This window comes from Pristiophorus japonicus, chromosome 13 (genome assembly GCF_044704955.1).
Source record: "Pristiophorus japonicus isolate sPriJap1 chromosome 13, sPriJap1.hap1, whole genome shotgun sequence".
NCBI lineage: Eukaryota > Metazoa > Chordata > Chondrichthyes > Pristiophoridae > Pristiophorus > Pristiophorus japonicus.
Window position 1 is genome coordinate 19987730 of NC_091989.1, and position 18765 is coordinate 20006494.

General features: G+C 46.4%; 1 protein-coding gene across 1 annotated transcript in view; it reads left to right on the forward strand.

Annotated features, from left to right (window-relative positions):
• col7a1l (collagen type VII alpha 1-like) overlaps positions 1–18765 on the forward strand; it is a 505550-nt gene that overhangs the window by 270731 nt on the left and 216054 nt on the right. The window contains exons 64-65 of the mRNA XM_070898381.1: positions 5452–5496; positions 6478–6540. Of these exons, the coding sequence (XP_070754482.1) occupies positions 5452–5496; positions 6478–6540 (108 nt within the window). The remainder of the gene's footprint in view (positions 1–5451; positions 5497–6477; positions 6541–18765) is intronic.

Here is an 18765-nt window from a genome sequence, read left to right on the forward strand (position 1 = left end):
TCATCTTCCAGAGGAACATGGAGAGTCTGCTGAAATCGGTTCCATGCACCATGGTGTTCCAAGATGACATCTTGATCAGTGGACGCAACACCATCGAACACTTGCACAACCTGGAAGAGGTTCTAAAGCGACTGAACAGAGTGGGACTCAGGCTGAAACGCTCCAAGTATGTTTTCCTGGCGCCAGAGATCGAATTTCTGGGGAGAAAGATTGCGGCGGACGGCATCAGACCCACGGACTCCAAGACGGAGGCCATCAAGAATGCACCCAGAACACAGAATGTGACGGGAGCTGCGTTCGTTCTTTGGACTCCTCAACTATTTTGGTAACTTTCTACCAGGGTTGAGCACTTTGCTGGAACCCTTGCATTTATTGCTACGTAAGGGTGACAACTGGATTTGGGGTAAATCGCAAGAGACAGCCTTTAATAAGGCCAGAAACCTGCTGCTATGCTCTAACAAGTTACTTGTATTGTATGACCCATGTAACCGCTTAGTACTAGCATGTGATGCGTCGTCGTATGGGGTCAGTGTGTGTTACAGCAAGCAAACTGTTGTGTCAGGCAAACTGCAACCAGTTGCATATACGTCCAGAAGTTTATCCAAGGCTGAAAGAGCCTACAGTGTGGCTGAGAAAGAAGCGTTGGCTTGTGTATACGGGGTTAAGAAAATGCACCAATATTTATTTGGTCTCCAGTTCGAGCTTGAAACTGACCACAAACCGCTTACTTCACTGCTCTCAGAAAGCAAAGGTATCAACACCAATGCTTTGTCACACATCCAAAGATCGACACTAACATTGTCTGCATATAACTATGTAATCCGCCACAGACCAGACACTGAGAACTGCGCTGGTGCCCTCAGTCGGCTGCCATTGCCCACCACCGGGGTGGAAATGGCGCAACCCACAGACTTGCTTCTGGTAGTGGATGCTTTTGAGCGAGGGGTTACCCATCACGGCTCGCCAGATCAGGACCTGGACCAGCCAAGATCCCCTGCTGTCACTAGTAAAAAGCTGCATCCTCAATGGGAGCTGGTCGTCGGTTCCTGGGGAAATGCAAGATGAAATGAAGCCCTTTCACTGACGCAAGGGTGAACTATCCATCCAATCGGATTGTCTCCTATGGGGGGGAACCGCGTGATTTTGCCCCCAAAAAGGCAGGGAAACATTTATATGCGACCTACATAGTACCCGCCCAGGCATAGCCATGATGAAGGCTATCACCAGGTCGCACGTCTGGTGGCCCGGCATTGTCTCCGAATTAGAGTCATGCATACACCAATGCAACACTTGCTCACGGCTGAGCAACGCACCCAGGGAGGCCCCTCTGAGTCTGTGGTCATGGCCCTCCAAACCATGGTCCAGGTTCACATAGATTTTGCTGGCCCCTTTCTAGGAAAGATGTTTTTAGTAGCAGTAGATGCTTACTCTAAATGGATTGAATGTATAATAATGTCATCATGTACATCCACTGCCACCATTGAAAGCCTCAGGGCCATGTTCGCCACCCATGGTTTGCCCGACGTCCTTGTCAGTGACAATGGACCATGTTTCACCAGCACGGAATTCAACGTGTTCATGACCCGCAATGGCATTAAGCATGTCAGGTCTGCCCCATTTAAGCCCGCATCCAACGTCCAAGCAGAGCGGCAGTCCAAACTATCAAGCAGAGCTTGAAACACGTAACGGATGGCTCCTTGCAGACCCGGTTATCTAGGGTATTGCTCAGCTACCGGACACGCCCCCCTGCAGAATTGTTAATGAAGAGATCACTTAAAAGCAGGCTCACCTGGGTCTCAATGATCATGTAGAAACCCAGCAGCACTGGCATAACGTGTACCACGATCGCGCGGTGGTATCGCGTGACATTGAGGTTAATGATCCGGTGTTTGTTTTAAATTACGGTCACGGTCCCAAGTGGATTGCTGGCACTGTCTTAACCAAGGAGGGGAATAGAGTGTTTGTTGTGAAATTGTTGAATGGGCAAATGTGTAGAAAGCACCTGGATCAGACCAAACTTCGATTCACGGACAACCAAGAACAGTTTGAAGAAGACCTTACCAACTATGATCCACCAACACACACCCAACCAGCAATTGACCTCGCTGTCAACCACGAGGATGAACCCACCATGCCTGACAGTCCGATCAGACCAGCCGCGCTGCCGTGCAGCGATGATCTGACCAACTCACCCATGCCAGGACTTCAACTCAGTCAATCAACCCGGGAATGCAGAGCGCCAGGTCGCCTCAACCTGTAAATAACTTGTACTTAAGACTTTGGGGGGAAGTGATGTTATGTATGTGAACCTCACCTATATGTAAGACTTGCCACTAAGGGGCACACCTGTGGGAGACCTATGGGTCACCTGTGTATCCTGGAGCAAGCAGGTGTAAAAGGCAGTCCACCATGTTGCTGCCTCACTTTGAAGTTATATTAAAGAGACCAAGGTCACAATGGTTTGAGCTCACAACACAGTCTCGTGGAGTTATTCTGAACTTAGCAACCTTCACCGAGGCGTACGAGAGCATGGGCCTTACACTAAACAGCCATAAGACAAAGGTCCTCTACCAACCGGATCCCGCCACACAGCACTGCCCCCCGGTTATCAAAATTCACAGCAAGGCCTTGGACAACGCGGACCATTTTTCATACCTCGGGAGCCGACTGTCAGCAAGGGCAGGCGTCAATGACGAGGCCCAACACCGCCTCCAGTGTGCCAGTGCAGTCTTTGGTCACCTGAGGAAGAGAGTGTTTGAAGACCAGGACCTCAAATCTGGCACCAAGCATATGATACCCGCCCTCCAATATGGCTCAGAGACGTGGACTATATACAGTGCTGGAGAAATACCATCAGCACTCCTTCCGCAAGATCCTGCAAATCCATTGTGAGGATAGGCACACCAACATCAGTGTTCTCGCCCAGGCCAATATTCCCAGCATCGAAAGCGTTGACCACGCTCGATCAGCTCCGTTGGGCAGGTCACATTGTCCGCATGCCTGACTTGAAACTCCCAAAGCAAGCAAGCCCCAGGTGGGCAGAGGAAACACTTCAAGGACACCCTCAAAGCCACCTTGATATAAAGTGCAACATTCCCACCGACACCTGGGAATCCCTGGCCTATGATCACCCAAATGGAGGAAGAGCATCCGGGAGAGTGCTGAGCACCTTGAGTCTCATCGCCGAGAGCATGCAGAAACCAAGCGCAGACAGCGGAAGGAGCGTGCGGCAACCCAGGCTCCCCACCCACCCTTTCCTTCTACCACCGTCTGTCCCACCTGTGACAGAGACTGTAGGTCCCGCATTGGACTTTTCAGCCACCTGAGAACTCACTTTTAGAATGGAAGCAAGTCACCCTCGACTCCAAGGGATTGCCTATGATGGTGAGACAACATTAAAATCATGGGTTAATGATCATAAGACTCCTAAAGTTGCTGCTTCTCGGTCATTCTAGGAAGATATCCCTGGGGATGGTAGACCCAGTGTGTTGTGTATTGGTAGGGCATATTTACACACCTTTTGTGTTTATCAATGCTCAGAGTTTAGCAATGCTCAGGTAGCCTCGAACAGCTTCAACCACAACCCCTGACTACAATTTTATTGTGCGTCTTTCTCACGTTATTTAAGAAGCGAGTTTCCTTATTTACTGCTTATAGATTGAAGCAAAAACATTCGGGTAGAAATTGCGTTGCGCCCGTCTGGGGGCAGTAAGAGCCAGGAGACGGGACTCTCTGCGCCAGGCACGGAAGTCCCAACTCACTCGAAAAATTCAGGTTGCCTGCCCCGAAAGGAAGTGGAGTGCAAGATAACGCGCTCTACTTCCCTTCTGGGGCAGTAGTGCAACGGACGGGTCGGGAGCGGGGCACAGTGCTACGCACTGGGCTGCATAGGAGGGACTCACCCCTTCATTAAAGGGGAGGGCCCAAGCTGCAAACTCTGCAGGTAAGAACCAGGCCTCCCTGGACCACCGGGGAGCGTGGGTGCCGTGCCAACAGCCCGGCACTCAAGCAAAGTGACGGGCTGAACGATTGTGGCACGCACCCCGCGATAGGGGCCGAAAAAAAAGGGCACTTAAAAAAAACATGGCCGCCACCTCCCCTTTAACGAGCGTCCTGTGAGCGGCCTGCAGACACTGGCGGTTCACGCCCCCTGGCATCGCCCAGCCCAACTTCAGGGGGCGCTCCCCAATTTTTGTTCCGGGGCGAGAACGAGTCGCTGTGCACTATGACGTAGTCGGATTACCGCCACCGCTAAACTCCCGCGGAATTTAGTGGAAGTTGTTAGCGATGCTGCACCCGGGCGAAAAGTCCTTTCCCCGGGGGCGCTAACAGGAGGTGCAAACTACTGAATTTCTAGGCCATTATCACAAACCATGGGGTGTTGCAGCCTCAAGTGCCTTGTACTTTCTCTTGGCTTCATTCATTGATTTTTGTTCCTTTCTTATACAGGAAGTGCCCGAGAATTCAAGAAGGAGAAAGGGTAAGATCGGCAGGTCTGGTATTTCAGAAGTGATCGATGCTGAAGGCAGCGACATATCATCAGGTCCAGAGAGGAGCAGTTCATCTCTTGATGACCAGACCATGACAAGCACAACCAAGGTGGGCGACATTCTGGGAGTTATACTGACTGGCATCAATCCTTATCATAGAATCATCGAAGATTGCGACACAGAAGGACGCCATTCGGCCCATCATGTCCCTGGCGGCTTATGGCAATGTGAAAAAGGCAACCGATGGTTGCCATGGTTAATTGGGCCCATGATCCTCTGAGCACCAAACTCCTGTGTCTGGAATATCTTCTGGGGTCATCCAGCAGGAGATCAGCAAAACTCTTGGACAGATAGTGTAAACAGCTAACAACGGCTATTTACATTGTTCCTCTGGGACCTCTGCTGATCACCTACCAAAGCTAGGGCAGGAGATCGGGCAATTCAGAGCCTTGCTCCTGAGCATAAACCAAAGTGCTCCAGAACCATACCATGTTCTAGCTGGTGCTGTGGTATGCCATGCCTGATACCATGTTGACCCTCATCAAACCTCTGCTTGATGTCATTCTCGGCCCCACCCAGTACCTATGCAGCTTGCACAATGCAATACTATTTCTCAGAGTTGCTATGCACCTCCCACACAAAGTATATTGAGGATCTGGAATATTCTACGAATCTACCAACCACCCTCAAACAATCAGTCTTTGTGTAAGCAGTGACTAAACGTGCTGGCCCTGGAATTCGGTTGTTTTCAGCTGTTGATGCCATTGTCCTGGGGGACCTGCCGGTCTCGCTGGGAGTCACGAGGGGTATCCGCACCAACACTGCGTAATTTCTGGGCCGCAATATGTGATAATTATACTCAACGCGGTTAAAATAGCTTGCTTGCTGCAACCCACCGCGTTCATCCTGTCTGTTTTGTGCAGCATTTCAGTTTTCTTTTTGTTGTTTCATCTTTAAACAGGCAAAGCAAAAGGCTAGGAGACATAAAAGCAAGCAGACGTCAATGGTAAGTTTCCTTTCTTGTTGCTAACTGTAAATACACGGTTCCCCCAACCTCTTCCTGCTCCTACATCTTCACCGTGTCGAAATCGAGACTCGAGACTTTACCTTGGCAAAACGAACAATGGTAAAGGGAGTTCCATGTGGGCAAGTGTGAGGTCATTCACTTTGGACCCAAGAAAGATAAATTGGAGTATTTTCTAAAATGGTGAGAAATTAGTAACTGTAGAGGAGCAGAGAGATTTCGGGGTGCAAGTACACGACTCATTAAAAGCCATCAGAAAGGCTCATGGACAGTTGGCCTTTATCAAAAGGAGGCTGGAATACAGAGGGGAAGAAGTGAAGCTTCAGTTATACTGAGCCTTGGTCAGACCGCATCTGGACACTGCCTTCAGTTCTGGGCCCGCACCTCAGGAAGAATATATTGGCCTTGGAGGAGCTGCAGTGCAGATTCACCAGAACGATGCTGAAATTCTGAGGTCAGGTTTCATAAACTTCACTTGTGTTCCCTTGAGTATAGGAGATTGATAGATGAGCTGACCGAGATGGTTAAAATGTTAAAAGGATTCGACAGGGTAGATACTGAGAAACTATTTCCTCTAATGGGGGAATCAATAAAAGGGGACATACTCTTAAAATTACAGCTTGGCCATTCGGGAGTGAAATCAGAAAGCACTTTTTCACATAAAGGGCAGTAGAAATTTGGAGCTCCCACAAAAGGCTGTGGATGCTGGGTCAGTTGGAGCTTTCAAGACTGATTGATAGATTTCTGTTGGGTGAGGTTATCAAGGGATGTGGAGCTAAGGCTGTTAAATGGAGTTGAGGTACAGATTAGCCAGGGTCTAACTGAATGGCTAATTGCAGGCTCCAGGGGATGAACGGCCTACACCTGTTCTTATGAACTTTGAAATCACATGGGCATGGAACTGGGCTGCAAAGACACGTTCATTGGGCAAGTATCTGTGATACAGTATTCCTTGTGTTGCAGGCAGATAGTCCCAGTTTGGATGATGATTCCGACGTCACCGATACAGATCTTCATGAATCACAGGTAAGCAGTAATCAGATCAAGTAATGCACGGAACACAACCTGAGGTGGTCACATTGGTACTGTGGAATCAATTCCACTCCCAACTGACAACTCTGACTGGGTTCAGGAGCCAAATAGAATTACATAATCATCATCATAGGCAGTCCCCCGAAATGAGGATGACTTGCTTCCACGCCAAACAAAAGGACGAGTTCACAGGTGTTTCAATGAAGGACCCGAACTACCTCCAGAAGGGTGGAAGATGCCTGTGCGTGAATTTTTTTAACGTGGGGTGGCCGTTGCACACCAGCCACCACAAGTGGCAAGGATTAACCAGGACGACTGAAGACCAGCTCTGCTGCACGGACCTAGTGCACGCACATATCGCAGTGTGGGCTGGCCCATGCTGCCCCTTGGCCCCGGCCCCGATCTCACGCCTCCTCTGGGCCCTGATCACGTCCCTCTAAAGCTCCTTCGCCCCTCTCGCTGCCCCTGCTGTATCTGCCCACGCTCCAATCACCGACCTGGATATTGATGACATCACTCTTCACAGCCATCACCCTCCTGCACCAGCTCGCACTGTGCCTTGAAGTGGTACGCCTCCACGCTGCTCCTGGGCCTCCACACGCTGCTCCTTTTATGGCCCCAACCTGCCATAATAGACCCCAAACTTCAGTCCCTTGAATGAAGCTCCTCTTCAGCTGCCATCTATTAATCACCATTCCAATCCTACCCTTCTTTCTGAGTATTAACAATTGGGACAATTAAATCATTTTGGAGAGAAATAAATACGTGATGTAGATTGCAAACCATTTGAGGAGAACAGAGTCCAGATTATTTTTTTTACAATGAGATACACAGGAAGAGTTTATGGCTTTTACAAAAGGACTGACTGTTATTGGAAAGGAGATTGACTTGACAGGAATTTAAGAACATGTAAGTAGATTGTAATGGGAGCCATTTTGAACTTTTGCCCGGAACGGGCGCGGAGTCAGTGGTGAGTCCACGGTGTCCACTCGATGGATCATTAAACGGGAGGCCGGAACCATAGTGAGGTTCAGGCCTCATTAGAGGACTGTCGCTGAGCTGCTCAACCCTCATTGGACGCTGATGAAGAGTTTGCTGAATGGGGGGGGAGTGGGGGAATCTGCAGCTCTATGAGGGAGCCAAGCTGGAAGTGAGCAGGAAAAGGGAGGGGAGGTCTATTGGGATGGGGCCCACCCAGTGGGTGGCAGTAGGCTGCAGCATTTTTGTGTGGCCAGGAGAAATATTTGCCCCCTTCTACTTGAAAATTGCGTGCTGTGTCCTGCAACTGCTGTTTTTAATTTATGACTGGATTTTTTCAATAATACTGCTGGTTATTGACCCAAGCATCTCTTTCCCAGCACATGAGTCAAGACCAGACAATACTTCAAGAAAAAAGTCTGCTGTAATCATTTCATCATCATCATAGGCAGTCCCTCGGAATCGAGGAAGACTTGCTTCCACTCTAAACATGAGTCCTTAGGTGGCTGAACAGTCCAATACGAGAACCACAGTCACTGTCACAAGTGGGACAGATAATCAGTGAGGGAAAGGGTAGGTGGCTAGCCGCATGCTCTTTCCGCTGCCTACGCTTGACTTCTGCATGCTTTCGGTGATGAGACTCTAGGTGCTCAGCGCACTCCAGGATGCACTTCCTCCACTTAGGGTGGTCTTTGGCCAGGGTCTCCCAGGTGCATTTTATGAAGGAGGCTTTGAGCGTGTCCTTGAAACGTTTCCTCTGTCCACTTTTGGCTCGTTTGCCGTGAAGGAGTTCCGAGTAGAGCGTTTGCTTTGGGAGTCTTGTGTCTGGCATGCGAACGATGTGGCCTGCCCAGTGGAGCTGATCTAGTGTGGTCAATGCTTCAATGCTGGGGATGTTGGTCTGGTCGAGGTCGCTAACATTGGTGCGTCTGTCCTCCCAGGGGATTTGTAGGATCTTGCGGAGACATCGTTGGTGGTATTTCTCCAGTGACTTGAGGTGTCTACTGTACATTGTCCATGTCTCTGAGCCATACAGGAGGGCGGGTATTACTACAGCCCTGTAGACCATGAGCGTGGTGGCAGATTTGAGGGCCTGGTCTTCGAACAGTCTTTTTCTCAGGCGGCCGTAATCATTTATCTCTTCTATGGCTCAATAAATTAACATCTCAACTTGGCAAAATAAAAAGAACAAGTAATTCTCCAAGCTTTGCGAACTAGTCGAGGTGTAAATGCTTTCTTGGATCAGATGCAGCCCTTCACATAGATGATGCCTCTCTGCTGACGCGTTTTAGTGAATTAAACCTCGTTTCTTTCCTTCACTTACACAGGACCATTCACATACCCACACAGATCCAGATTCTGATAGAGATTTGGGAGAGTAAGCTGCTCCGTACAGTTCACCAATTCAAATGTCTAGCATCATGGGAAGCTTTAATAGCTGGGATGTTTTGACGAGTGCTCTGGACTTCAAAGTGAACCTATAGCTCTTCACACATAATCACACAGCCAGGCTTCTCTTTTGAAAAGGAAGCATTTTGCTGACACGGATTTGTAAAAGCTGTAACAGACAGTAATTTATTGCCTTTAGCAACACAATAACTTGATACAAAATGTGAAACGATAGATGGGTATGATAAATGGGAAGAGAAGGAATGAAAACTAAAGGTTTATACAAGGATTACATGTAATTAGGGCTGTTTGAGTTACCTGAATGGACTCCTTGTTTAATTTAATGTCCATTTAAAAATACAGTGAATAATTTCATGGTCTTGTACCTGAGCCTGTACGGAATGGGCTTGTTGCAATTCTGTGGGGCAAATGCTTTTTTACAGGCTGCTCCCAAAATTGCTTCAATTAACGAAGGCCGATAATATAGTTCACTCAAATAATTGGCACATACTTTAAAATGAGGCTGTTTGAATATTACTGTGTGAATGCTTAATGCATTCATATGAAATTCCTTTCAGAGGTGTTACCCATCTATTTTAACAGGCTAACACCTCTATTAAAATAGTTGTCAAGGATACAATTAAGTAGTCATATGGCGCAGTCTAATTCCAAAGCAACGGTTTCATTCCTCTTCACATTGGGAAATTAATATAAAAACAAATTAAACAAGAAATAATGCTGCTTTTATGTTGGTTTTATGCTTCCTAATTGATCAGTAATTGTTTCAATGAACTATAGAATATTTTACTATTAAATAAAAGTAATCAGTCTAAATGTAACAAAGATCTGTTTTAATAATTAAAAAGGCAACATTGCAAGAAGAAAAACAATGTAACTTTCCAATGCTACAAGAAAAATTCTGTCTGCTTCATATATTTTAGCATTAAAAAAGGGTTATTGTCTGATTAATTTTTATTAAAAATGTATATAAAATTTAAGGTTTTTTCTAGAAACAAAAGAAATTGTTAATTTCATATCTCACCATTACTGTGTATAAGTGTAAGTAGAACGCAATGAATTGTACTGATTTCCTTTTCGGGAAATGCATTGACTGACAGAAGATACATGTGCTGTTCCAGGGGCTTGCTCTATGCTGCTATGTTATGCTGTGGCAGTAACTGCATGGGGCATGAAAATAATCCAAGCAAGAAAAACTCTGGTAAAGATCATAGTTAATGTCCATTTGTTCCTTCAGCTGTCCAATCATAATAGAGTTTTTCCTTTTACTCATTACTCAACGGACCAATCGGGTTTGAAGTGTTGTAGCCCTTTTAATTCAGTGTGAATAGTTAGAATCATCGAATGATGCAGTGCAGAAGGCCATTCGGCCCATCTTGCCTGTGCCGGCTCTTTGAAAGAGCGATCCAATTAGTCCCACTCCCCTGCACTTACCCCACAGCCCTGAAATGTTTTCCACTTCAAGTATTTATCCAATTCCCTTTTGAAAGTTATTATTGAATCTGCTTCCACCAACCTTTCAGGCAGCGCATTCCAGATCATAACAACTCACTGCGTTCAAATCTTTTTGCCAATTACCTTAAAGTTCTAATCTAGTTCCTTGTGGCTCAAGTTGACAGCTCAAAACTGCTCTGATTTGATCCTCAGTGGCTCTAAATTGGCAGTATCGCTCCGATACCACTAGTTCGGGAATCAGAAACTGCACCAGTGCAGCAGGAAGCGCCGTGCTGAGTTGGTGTTAAGGCAATTGTTGCGACAGTGGTTTACTCTGCAGTTAGCCCATAGTGTACACTACCCACGAGTGCTTGATATCAATACCAAGTGATAACAGTGGATGAATCTTGCATTCCCCATCAGTGTCATCCCTCATTTCAACAAACACGTCATTCAACCAAGAGATTAAAAGCTTAAAGACTAAACATAGAAAATAGGAGCAGTAGTAGGCCATTCGGCCCTTCGAGCCTGCACTGCCATTCAATATGATCATGGCTGGCCCTCTATCACTAAAGCTACATGTTAAGTTCTATCAACGAGGAATGGATTTGTCCAGCTCCCTTTCCCGGTTCTTAAAAATGTATGCCTCATTTAATCCAGCTCTCCATGAACAGTCCACCACAGCACAATATCAGTTAGGGCTCCGCCTCTGAGATAGAGCTTTAAAAAGGCTTTATGCATCTAAGAATTTCAGAATAGATTTTAAAAGTCCTAAGGATCTCTAAATTTAATCCGCATGTGTGTATTTTCAACTCCCCAAATAATCCTTTTAAATATATAAGTAAATTATCTTGTTTATAAGAATACTTTCTTCAGCTGTGTTAAAGTGCGGTATAAGATCAGAAAGGGAACATTTTATAAAGTTGAACTTTGTATTTGTGTTTAATAATCGGAAAGTAAAAATAAAACATGCCTTGTAAAAACAAAAAAAAATGAATAAACTATCCTTGTCTTAAAAGAAAAATTCTCTTTGTGAACTTTATTAAACCACATTTTAATAACAATATAAAGATACGTCAGTAAGGAGTCTCACCATCCAGATGTCTTGGCTAGACTTTGGTCTTCACTGGCTGGGCATTAAATGTTGTCTGGGAGGAGTGCGGAAAGGAAATTCTGGTGGGGAAGATTGCACACCGGTTAACGGAATCTGCTGGATTTTCATTCCGTTGAAATTAAATAGATCTAGAGCACATGAAACATGCAATTTAAACTTTGAGGTATGAAAAGCTTCAATAAAATAATGTATTAAATCAAGTGTACAATGTAACATTCGAGGGAAGTATTCCTGGCGCTGTGCTCAGATGTTCTCGATTCACTGCATGCAGCGAAGATCGCAAAATCAGGCAGATTCTCATCACTGGATCTGATTTTCCGACATTCACTGTGCCCGTGAAATCCAGGCAAGGCCCAGGAAAATCTCCTCTTGATTTGAAAGGTGTTTATGGAAGGCACTGGAATAGAACCACCCAGCTTTAGGGATGGATTGAGTCCAGAGCTACAACCTCAAAACCTTCCAGTAACTCTTCCTGTTACTCTGCTAGACTGAACACATCATCAACAACAGCAACTTGCATTTATAGAGCAGCTTTAACGTAGTAAAATGCCCCAAGACGCTTCCCAGAGCGATACAAAACACTGAGCCACATAGGAGACATTAGCACTGGTAACCAAAAACATTATCAAAGAGGTAGGTTTTAAGGTGCATCTTGGAGGAGGAGAGAGAGATGGAAAGGCAGAGAGGGTTAGGAAAGAAATTCCAGAGCTTATAGGGCCTAGGCCGTTGAAGGCACAACTGCCAATGGGGAAGCGATAGAAATCAGGGATGCGCAAGAGGCCAGAATTTTAGGAGGGAAGAGATTTCATAGGGCTGGAGGAGATTACAGAGCTAGGGATATTACCTAGATATTATCTGGGACTTTTTAATGGGAATAGACTTTCTGCCTATTCATAGCCAATGGATACAAAATCTAAAGGTCACGCTTCACAATATATATTTCAACTTTCAATGAGTATATTAAAAAAATTGGTTGGGTTGAATAACGTTAGATTTACATCTTGACATTTTGCTTTTTGCTCCACAATTGGAAAGGACTTGCCCCAAAATTTCTCTTCCTCGAAGGGTTATCCGTCATTCTACATTGCTCGCAGCACGTTAATGAATTAAGTGTAAATTGTGAATGGCCCAATGGCTAGGTATATGACGCACGGTGTGAAGTGGCACTGAATCATAGGCCTAGAAATTGGATGCACAATGCCCATTTTTCGGCACCGCGGGACCCAATTTGCCGCAGTCTTGCCGTTGGCCTCATGAGGCGCATGTGCAGCCCACCGGGATCTAATTTCTAGGCCATGCAGACTAGGAAGGTGCCAGCTTCAAGTTCTGCTCTCTGAGCTCAGCCTAGGATGATCGTAACACTGTAGTTAGCCTCAGTACCTTGGATAGGGAGAGAACAAAACAGCAAGTGTTCCTGATCCTCGTCACTACCTAGTGACCCCGCTAAAAAGTATTGGTGGATGATAGGTGAGGATAGGATCATGCTTGGCTGAGATGTCGAGGGTTGCCAACTCTGGTTGGACCTATTCCTGGAAGTTGTATCATATGACTTCCTGTCCTCACCCGCCATTGGTCACCCGACAAGTTCATCCTTGCAATGCACGGCCTTCCCAAGTCAATTGGAAAGAAAACAGACTCTAATTACCCAATTGGACTGTCAGTCAAACAGCTTTTTTTAATCGTGTCTCCTTTATATTTTTATAATTAATAAATGAAAGCGTTCAAAGAAAATGAAACAAGAAATCACACACAATTTTTTGTAATGTCCCAATGACTTTTCTCCCAGGAGTGCTTGCAGCGGTGTCTGGGTTGGTAACCCTCGTGAGTCCCACAAAGTCAAAAAAGCTGTTAAAATTTTAACTCAGAATGAAAAATAAATTTTTTTTGAGGTACTAGGAGGTGAACAGTGCCCTTGGAACTGTATCACAACACAAGTCACTGCCTTCAGGAGCGAAGAAGAATGGGGTGAAAACACAGTAGAAATTCATAATTATTATGGCACGGTGGGGGGCCATTCGGCCCATTGACCTGTGCTGGTACTAGTTCTTCAGCTGTAGCCATCTACTCTAATCCCATTTCATTTCCCTGATCCAGTAGTTTTTTTTAATATTCTACATTTTCAAATACGTCTCCAAATCCTTTCAAAAGATATAATCTCTGTCACAATAGTTACTAGTGGTCAAGCATTCCATGTTGTAATAATCCTGTGTGAAAATGTCTCTTCTAACATTCTCCTTCCTTCTTCTAATGATAATCCTGAGTCCATGCCTCCTTGTTAACTGTCCACCAGCTATTAGATCTTTCTTAACTGTCTCTGATCCAGTAGTAAAATAAAATCTGAGTCTTTCTTTACAACTATAGACTCTCATTTCTGCTGTCATCTAGTCTTTATCTTTTTCTTCATCTATTTTCATTGTGAACCTAATTAGATTGATTAGGGTCACTATTTCCTAAGAAGCGTCTATGCCCATTCTACCTTAGTATTCCCTCATAATTACACTAGGTTACCACCACAACCCTTTCTACATTTCATAGAAGCATCATCCCCAATTTCTTTCTCACTATTCAGTGATGTAAAATGTACTCCCAATATAGAATCAGATTCATTATTTTTTCCTTACCTTAACCCAGACAGACTCAAGTTTCCGTTCTGTAGTGTATGAATAAAGAGTCTGACCAGATACTGTGAGCTCAAAGTAAAGTGTGACCCTAGTCTTTTATTGCAGGTCTCCTGAGTGCCTCTCCAACCTCTGTGGCCTCCTTAAGTACAGGTGCTCCCAAAGGATTGTGGGATCCCTTGGGACTCCATGGGATGAGCCCTCTGGTGGTTAAACAAGGTATTTATAGGTTTACATATATAACAACACTTCCCCCCCCCCCCCAAAGTCAAGAGTATAACTATTTACAAGGTGAGTTGATCTGGGCCTTTCTTTCCCTGGTTGATCGTCTTAGTGCAAATGCTGGTTTTGGTGAATCGTTTGTTGGGCCCTCGCTGGGCTGCTGTGCAGCTGGCCTTGCTGGGCTGCCTGGTGTGGTGAGTCCTGCTGGGCTGCTGTGGGTGATGGGTTCTGCTTCGTGGTCAACCGCTGTGTCGTTTGCCACTGGTGTGTGTGTTGGGGGGGTCAAAAAAGGTAGGGTCTAATGTGGGTTGCTCTGGATATTCTGTGAATCTGAGTTTGGTTTGGTCCAAGTGTTTCCTGTAGATGAGTCCATTTGAAAGTTTGACCAGAAACACCCTACTCCCCTCTTTGACCACAACAGTGTCGGGAAGCCATTTGGGACCTTGTCCATAGTTCAACACAAATACAGGATCATTAATCTCAATTTCGCGTGACACATTTGCGCTATCATGATATGTACTTTGTTGAAGCCGCCTGCTCTCTATCTGTTCGTGTAGATCAGGGTGGACTAACAAGAGCCTTATCTTAAGTGCCCTTTTCATGAGCAGTTCAGCAGGTGAAATCCCAGTGAGCGAGTGGGGTCTCGTGCAGTAACTAAGCAGGACTCGGGATAGGCGAGTCTGCAGTGAGCCTTCAGTTACCCTCTTCAAGCTCTGCTTGATTGTTTGCACTACTCTCTCTGCCTGACCATTGGACGCTGGTTTGAACTGGGCAGATGTGACATGAACTCTTTGAACTTGGCACTGGTGAAATACAGCCCGTTGTCACTCACAAGGACATCAGGCAGGCCGTGCGTGACAAACATGGCCCGCAGGCTTTCAGTGGTGGCAGCGGACGTGCTTGCCGACATTATCTCACATTCAATTCATTTGCAGTACACATCTACAACCACTAGGAATATTTTTTCCAAGAACAGGCCTGCATAGTCGACATGGACCCTAGACCACGGTTTGGAGGGCCAAGACCATAAACCTAGTGGCGCCTCCCTGGGTGCATTGCTTAACTATGAACATGTGTTACATTTGTGCACGCAGGACTCTAAGTCCGTATCGATACCGGGCCACCACACGTGAGATCTGGCTATTGCTTTCATCATTACAATGCCTGGGTGGGTACTGTGGAGATCACTAATGAAAGTGTCCCTGCCCTTTTTTTGGTACCACTACCCGATTACCCCCACAGAAGGCAGTCTGTCTGTATAGACATTTCATCTTTGCGCCGCTGGTACGGCTTTATTTCTTCGTGCATTTCTAATGTGACACTGGACCAGCTCCCGTGAAGTGCACAGTTTTTTTTAAGGACAGTAAGGGGTCCTGGCTTGTCGGGAGGTAACACGTGATTGCTCACTCTCAAATGCTTCCATTACCATAACTAAATCTGCGGGCTGTGCCATTTCCACCCCCGTGATAGGCAATGGCAATCTACTGAGAGCATCGGCACAGTTTTCTGTGCCTGGCCTGTGGCAGATGGCATAGTTGTATGCGGACAACGTGAGCACCCATCTCTGGATGCGGGCCGATGCATTCATATTTATCCCCTTACTTTCAGAAAAGAGGGATATCAGTGACTTATGGTCAGATTCCAATTCAAATTTGATATTGATGCATTTTCTTTACCCCATAAACACACGCTAACGCTTCTTTTTCAATCATGCTGCAGGCCCTTTCAGCTTTAGACAGACTTCTGGATGCATAAGCAACCGGTTGCAATTTCCCAGATTCATTAGCTTGTTGCAATACCCACCCTACACCGTATGTCGACGCATCACATGCTAGTACCAAACGCTTACATGGATCATACAACACAAGCAATTTGTTTGAGCATAACAGTTTTCTAGCTTTTACAAAGGCATTTTCTTGGCTTTTGCCCCATTCCCATTCGTCTCCTTTACACAGTAATGCGTGCAGTGGTTCTAACAGTGTGCTGAGACCCGGTAAGAAGTTACCAAAGTAGTTCAGGAGTTCTGTGGCCTCGATGCGTTCTCGATTGCCTCCATCTTCGAATCGATGGGCCTGATGCCGTCCGCCGCGATTCTTCTCCCCAGGAACTCCACTTCAGGCACCAGGAAAACGCACTTTGAGCGTTTTAACCAGAGCCCCACGCGATTACGCCAACTAAGAACCTCCTCCAGGTTCTGCAGGTGCTCAACTGTGTCCCGACCTGTAACCAAGATGTCGTCCTGGAAGACCACGGTGCGCGGGACCGACTTCAGCAAGCTTTCCATGTTTCTCTGGAATATCGATGCGGCTGATCGAATCCAAAACAGGCATCTGTTGTAAATGAAGAGTCCTTTGTGCGTGTTTATGCAGGTGAGGCCTTTCGATGATTCCTGCAGCTCCTGCGCCATGTGGGCCGAGGTCAATTCCAGCTTCGTGAATGTCTTTCCTCCCGCCAGCGTCGCAAAAAGGTTGTCTGCCCTTGGTAGTGGGTATTGATCCTACAGGGAGAAACGATTGATAGTTGCTTTGTAATCACCACAGATTCTGAGGTGCTGTCTCCCTTGAGAACTGGAACAATCGGACTGGCTCACTCATTGAATTCAATCGGCGAAATGATGCCCTCTAGTTGCAGCCGGTCCAGTTCGATCTCCACCCTCTCTCTCATCATGTACGGTACTGCTCTCGCCTTGTGATGGATGGTCGCGCCCTGGAATTAGGTGGATCTGCACTTTTGCTCCTTGGAACTTCCTGATGCCTGGTTCGAACAGCAAGGGGAACTTGTTTAGGACCTGGGCACACGAAGTGTCGTCAGCGGGTGAGAGTGCTCGGACATCGTCCCAGTTCCAGCGTATCTTTCCCAGCAAGCTCCTGTCGAGCAGCGTGGGGCCATCACCCGGTACCACCCAGAGTGGTAACTTGTGCACCGCTCCATCGTAGGAGACCTTTACAGTAGCACTGCCGATTACGGAAATCAGTTCCTTTGTGTAAGTTCTCAGTGTAGTCAGGACTGGCCTTGAGGCCTTGCTGCACCACAATTTATCGGAAGTCTTTTTGCTCATAATGGACTGGCTCGCACCTGTGTCCAGCTCCATTGACACCGGGAGTCCATTTAATTCAACCTTCAGCATTATCGGGGGACACTTTGTGGTAGATGTGTGCACCCCATATACCTCTGTCTCCTCAGTCTGAGGCTCTGGTTCGTCGTGATCCGCCGTGGATCTGTCCTCCTCTGCAACATGGTGGTTTGCAGGATTAGCAGGATTTGCAGCTCGCCTGCACATACGTTGGAGATGTCCCATTGTTCCACAGCCCTTGCAAACGTACCATTTAAAGCGGCAGGAATGGAAACGATGATCACCCCTGCAGCACCAACAAGGTGTTAATGGGCTAGCATTCATCACCCTTGATGCTGGACTCTGAGAAATCTGCAGACGTGCAACTGCAGGCATGTGAGGCCTGCCCTGTACGTTACGATTCAAAAACAACATTACTTTGTTCACAGTATTGTAGCAGCACTCGTGTACTGAGAGATTTGCTTGGTATTGTCACTGGTGCCGATGAACGTCTGGGCTATCACTATAGCTTTACTCAAGGTTGGGGTCTCTACAGTCAAAAGTTTGCGAAGTATTACTTCATGGCCAATGCCAAGTACAAAGACATCCCTGAGCATGTGCTCCAAATGTCCTTCAAATTCGCAATGTCCTGCAAGGCTTCTTAGCTTGGCGACATAGCTCGCCACTTCCTGGCCTTCAGACCTCTTGCATGTGTAGAACCGGTACCTCGCCATCAGAACGCTTTCCTTCGGGTTAAGATGCTCCCGGACCAGTGTGCACAAATTATCATATGATTTCTCTGTGGGTTTTACTGGAGCAAGCAGATTTTTCATGAGGCCATACGTGGTGCCCTGCAAACAGCGAGGAGAATCGCCCTTCGTTTGGCAGCGCTCGCTTCTCCTTCCAGCTCATTGGCCACGAAGTATTGGTCGAGTCACTCCACGAAGGTTTCCCAATTATCTCCCTCCGAAAATTTCTCCAGGATGCCCACTGTTTTCTGCATTGTTGCGGTGGGGTTCGATATCTGTATCTCGTCGCCAGTTGTAGTGTATGAATAAAGAGTCCGACCAGATACTGTGAGCTCAAAGTAAAGTGTGACCGTAGTCTTTTATTGCAGGTCTCCCGAGTGCCTCTCCAGCCTGTGAGGCCTCCTTAAATACAGGTGCTCCCAAGGAATAGTGGGATCCCTTGGGACTCCAGGGGATGAGCCCTCTGGTGGTTAAACAAGGTATTTACAGGTTTACATATATAACATGTTCCATGGCTGTAATTGTGTCCTTAATTAGTAAGGCCACCATTCCTCCTTTTTTCCATCTCTATGAGAATATTTTAGTCTGGAATAGTTAACTGCCTCATCTGAACTTAAGTTTCTGTCAAGGCTATTACATTATGTC